Source organism: Lolium perenne, chromosome 3 (genome assembly GCF_019359855.2).
Source record: "Lolium perenne isolate Kyuss_39 chromosome 3, Kyuss_2.0, whole genome shotgun sequence".
NCBI lineage: Eukaryota > Viridiplantae > Streptophyta > Magnoliopsida > Poales > Poaceae > Lolium > Lolium perenne.
The window spans coordinates 215,494,192-215,499,443 of NC_067246.2; the positions used below are offsets into that span (position 1 = coordinate 215,494,192).

The 5,252-nt window shown below is 43.1% G+C and overlaps 1 protein-coding gene across 1 annotated transcript; it reads left to right on the forward strand.

Annotated features, from left to right (window-relative positions):
- The first annotated feature begins 777 nt into the window (after positions 1 to 777).
- On the forward strand, positions 778 to 2,282 carry LOC127343333 (small ribosomal subunit protein bS20c). The gene is made up of 3 exons (XM_051369448.2): positions 778 to 980; positions 1,063 to 1,244; positions 1,906 to 2,282. Exons 1-3 carry the CDS (start codon positions 836 to 838, stop codon positions 2,143 to 2,145), a joined length of 567 nt encoding a protein of 188 aa, XP_051225408.1. The 5' UTR covers positions 778 to 835; the 3' UTR covers positions 2,146 to 2,282.
- The last annotated feature ends 2,970 nt before the right edge of the window (positions 2,283 to 5,252 follow it).

Sequence of the window (5,252 nt, forward strand, 5' to 3'; positions counted from 1 at the left end):
ATCGGTCAAATGGGGAATTTGAGATTCACGTTGGTCATAGTGGCAGAAATGATAAAAACCCTTGAATTTATTATTATTTATGGAGCTATGCGACCGTTAAGTGAGCCAAAGTGTTAATTTCTATTATTTCTCTCGTCACTCTCCTTGTTTTCTTTCATCTCTCTCCCGTTTCCCATGTTCGTCATTGCACCCGACTTGCTTCTAACACCCCCATCACTAATCACACGTGCAAAATAAGCACACAATAAGAGAATAGAAAATGTACGAAGGATGGTGTTAATAAGTTCAAAATAAGTTTTGTAACCCAGATGGCCTGCCTGATTCCGTTTTCACCATGTGTTACACGACTTATAAACTTTTGTAACACAAATTTATGATTTGGCAAACTTTGAAATATTTCGTGACTAGTCATTTGAACACAAATTTACAACCTATTACCTAAGATAGTACCACATGTTAACTTCCGTGAAAATTTTCTAAATCGTCGGATGGCAACTTTGACCGTTAAAATTATGTATCATTGGAACATACCATCATATGATCTAGTTCAATCTTGTCGAAACAAATGCCAATAGGGAGACGAATCGTAAATCAGATTCGCAGTTGGAGACAAAATATTTTGAATTTTCCATTAAAAATGGTTCTCTCGCATCATCATGCAAGAAGGTTGTATGAACAACCTCATAGCTGGGAACCCGTTTTAGCTTGGAGTTGGCGACTACATATGCTTTCCGCCTTCAGGCTTATGCTGTCGTCACAGTTCCACCAGCGGATAAGATAACACAAAGGCACGGGCACACGGGCAGCAACTCGAACTCAATCCTGGTCTTCAGCAATGGCCACCGCCACCTCCCCGCTCCTCTCCCTCTCTTCCCTCTCCGCCTCCCTCCCTTCCCCCGTCCGGGCGCCCGCCTCCCTCTCCCTCCGCGCCCTCGCCCCGCAGGCCCGTCTTTCGACCTCCTACGCCGCCTTCCCCATCGGTACAGCACTTCTCTTCTCCCGCTTCAGTTTTCTCAAGAAAGTTTCTGTTTATTCGTCATTGACTGGCAATGCCTTGGCCAGGTGGGTTCGGGAACTCGGCGTCTACGGGAAGGTGGAGGAGGAGGGGGCTTGAGGTGGTGTGCGCCGAACCGCCCAAGACGGGAAGACAGCCGGACTCGGTCAAGAAGAGGGAGCGCCAGAATGACGTGCACCGCATCCGCAACCATGCCCGCAAGGCTGAGATGCGCACCCGGATGAAGAAGGTATACAGTATAATGCCTAGTTGCGGGTGCATCCCTTTCTCCATGCTTAAGGATTTTGGCACTGAAAACACTACTGCTATTTGCACCGTGCGGTGAAAATGGGGAATCGTTGCCTTCGGATAAACACATGTTGCTTAAAGTTTTGCTTCTAAAGACTATTGACACTCTGCGGTGAAAATGGGGAGTTAAACACATGTTACTGGAGATAAACACATTTTGAAATTATTGGAGTTTAGGAGACTGTGCAATGTGTGTTGATTTCTACCACAAACATTTCTTGCATTCTAATACATCTTAGTCATTTTAGATGGTTTTGATGTAATGTGAAGCTAAAATGGACTGAAATTGATTGTAAAAAGCAACTGGTCAATAGGATATCACAGGTGGATTTACGCATGTATTATTGGCTATTGCCCACGAAACAGCCGAAAAGGGAGAAAAAGTAACAGGCAACCAAATATAATTTCCTTAGTATATCCCATTCATGTAAATTGTACTTGTTCCATGTTGTTTTTTTGTGAATCTGAGGACTTGTAAAATACTGGTTATGGGTACGAGGACTGTTTCATCTGTACAAACATTTAGTAGTATTCTTTATGCAGGAATGAATAACTTAAGCTTTTTTTTATATGAAACCAAATTTCATATTGCTATTTGATAGGTTTTCAGAGCCCTTGAGAAGCTCAGGAAGAAGGCCGACGCCCAACCTGAAGAAATCATTGAAATAGAGAAAATGATTTCCGAGGCATACAAGGCCATCGACAAGACAGTGAAGGTTGGTGCCATGCACAGGAATACTGGAGACCATCGCAAGTCCAGGCTGGCAAGGAGGAAGAAGGCGATCGAGATACTCCGTGGTTGGTATGTTCCAAATGCTGAACCTGCTGCTACTGCTGCCTAGTTTCTGGGAGAATCATCATCACGAATTTTCAGCAGCTTTGTTTTCGTCACGTCTTCCAATTTTTTGGACAGCATATATTATGGACCGAACTAAATAGCTTCCCGAGTTTTCTCTATGTCAAGCATTCTGTTTATATCTTTTGGTACTGTGTTTATGTGCTTGCTATGCACTAGAAGCCTTGACAAAAAGTTGGTTTTCTTCTCTTACATTCCTGTTGTTGACTTGTTCACATCAGTGTTGTAAACCTTTAAACTGAAATGTACCTGTTGTATGGTGTGTACAAAGAGTATGATCAGTACAAATGTTCTCTTATTGATGTCTTGCATCTCTCACGGCTATATTAGTTGTTACTAAAATACGACCCTGGAGAGGACGATTATTACCCTGGAAAGGACATATTTCTTCATGTATGATGTATTGCTGCAGGCCTGATACTACAAATCTTTATCAATGTGATACTAGAGGGACAAACTACTCCGTATTTGTTTTAGATACAGGACATTGTAGATTGTTTCAGCCTGGTTCTTTCTTTATCATTTTAAACATCCACAAAAGATTGCTTGTCGGCAATGGCATTTGGGACGTCTCTTAACTGCAGCTACCTTAGGTTTAGGCACACCTGCACTAAGTGCAAACACATCCACGTTCAGGATAATAACAGGCAGAATGTTGCAATAAGATGGAAGGGTTAAGCCTTTCTATAAGTGAGTTCTTTGGATCCAGTCCCTGCTGAAGTTGGCTAGTTTTGTCCTTCGTACCTAGAGCTGGCGGAGAACCGTTTTATAGCCAGAAAAGCCACCGCTATACGGCCGATAAGCCTATCGAGGAAGAACACGGGTACCGGCAACCTGATCAGCCTGGCCAGACTCATGCTGCAGGAGAACCTTCCCACGGGAGCCTTTTTTGCAGAGAGTGTTCCTTGAAATGATCATTGGGAAGGCTCCAACTGACGAGATGTTCAGAGATGGCCTGAGCTTGCTTCGGTTTGCGGCGTCAGCCTTACCAGGTAACATCTTGCGGGCCGCCAACCCGGTTCTCCTCTTCGCTTATCCTCCGTGGTATGGATCGGTTTCTCCTTCGCGAAGCAATCACTGTCGGACAGGATGAGTATTGGCAGTGCTGCAGTTGAACTGCGAGCCGTCAGAGACACTTTTTTAGACGGTAGGCTTAAGTGGAGCCCGGCTTTAACTTAATGAAACCACACAACGGCAGAGTATAAGTCTTACACACATAACCAACACACACAAGGGCCACTGCCTAGATCAGAATGAAAAAGGTTCATACATGGACACGCTGTCCTCATACCAAGCGCCCCAACGACTCGGTAACACACACACACACGATAACAGCAGGAAGAGGGAGGTCAGCTCTGGTCCGGGCCATCCTAACATCCTAATGCTCTGTTTGGTTGCACAGAATTCGCCTCCGAATTGAATTGGCAATGGAATACCAAATCAACCATTTCAATGGAATACCATATTGGCTGTTTGGATGTGTGTGGTATTCACATGTAGAATCAAGGTTACAATGGAATTCTAAATCATGTTTGGTTGTACATTGTGTGGAATTGACAGTTTTTTTTGACTTTGAACAATATTAACTATGTAATATGACTTAAAATAGACATGTATATATCAGAACGCTTCAAATATTATTTTGCACATAATAAGAATTAAATAATCCAGAAAATACTTCCATTTGATAGAAAAGAGTGTCAAGTACTTGCAACAATTTGTAAAACATGGATAATAAATATGTCTGACATAGCACAAAGTGGTAGTTTATGTCTTACAAATAGCACAAAGTAAGTAGATTATATCTTACAAATAGGAGAACGAGTGGACAATCCATAAACAACAAAGTTCACCACAAGATCATGGAGCAGTACATAAGAACAACCACACACGGTAGCAATCATCAAGGCAAGGTCAAGAGCCATGGCTTCCTCATCTCCATGGGTAGTGCCATGAGTGATTCAAACGTGCGCTCATTGGCGGTGAGCTTCCCATAAGCTACCAACAGATCAGTACCTTCCATAGTTGGTATCTTCTTTAGTTCAGCAAGGATTTCAGATGGAGGAGTCACCTTTGGTGGCGGAAGTGCAACAGTTGTCTTCAACGCATCTTCAAAAGTACATCGCAGCTCTCCCACCATGCTCATGATCGCATCAGCAGTACGTGGCCTCTTCTTAGGCGCCTCGGGAGTTTCTTCATCATCCTCCTCAACTTGAGCAACTGAATGAGGATCCAACCTGAGCACACTCACCTCCCGTCTTTGCACCTGCACCTGTGGCATGGTCTTTTGAATATATAGTAGAGATAGCTTGCCAATTCTTCACTTCTTTGTTCCTGTAGGGAGCTGCATCCTTGTTTGCCTACATGTTCCAATCAACCACACCTAACATGTTAGTGCTGATGTCTTTTTTCCGGTCCCTATACCTCCCTTTGTCAGCCGCCCTAACAAACACATCAATATGACACCCATCTAGAGCGCCAAGTGCATCGGGAAACCACTTCCATTTGTAATCATCCGGAGGGGTCACGGAAGGCTCGGGGAGCTTGATGAACTCCCCAGTTAGAGATAAGATGGCAGCTAACACAGATTCGAAGTGCCTACTGGTGGTCTCTAAAGACCGCTCATAACCAATCATTCTCATTTTAGTTCCATGGCCAACAACTTGTAAGAACATAGCAACATTTTCTTCTACTGTGACAAATGTGGTATCTTTGAGACCACACTTCTCACGCAACATAGCATAAAGATTATGAAAATTTCTTTTGGTTAACCGTAGCTCATCATAGCATCTTGTCTCCGACCCATTGTATGTTCTTCCCAATACATACTTCCTATGTGCAACCTTCTGCTCATAGTCATTGAAGGCTCCGAGGTCCCTCGGTGCCCTTAGAGTACTAGCATAAGCTAAAGCAACCATAGAAACCTCGAAATACATCTTCGTAAATACTATCCTTTTTCTTTTTCTTCTTTTATTCTCTTCGGTAATGTAGTCAACCAACTCTTGGTGAGACATGATGATGCTACATTGCACACAAAATTCGAAATCTAATTATGCATAGCATACACTACTTTAAATCAAACATTCATCATAA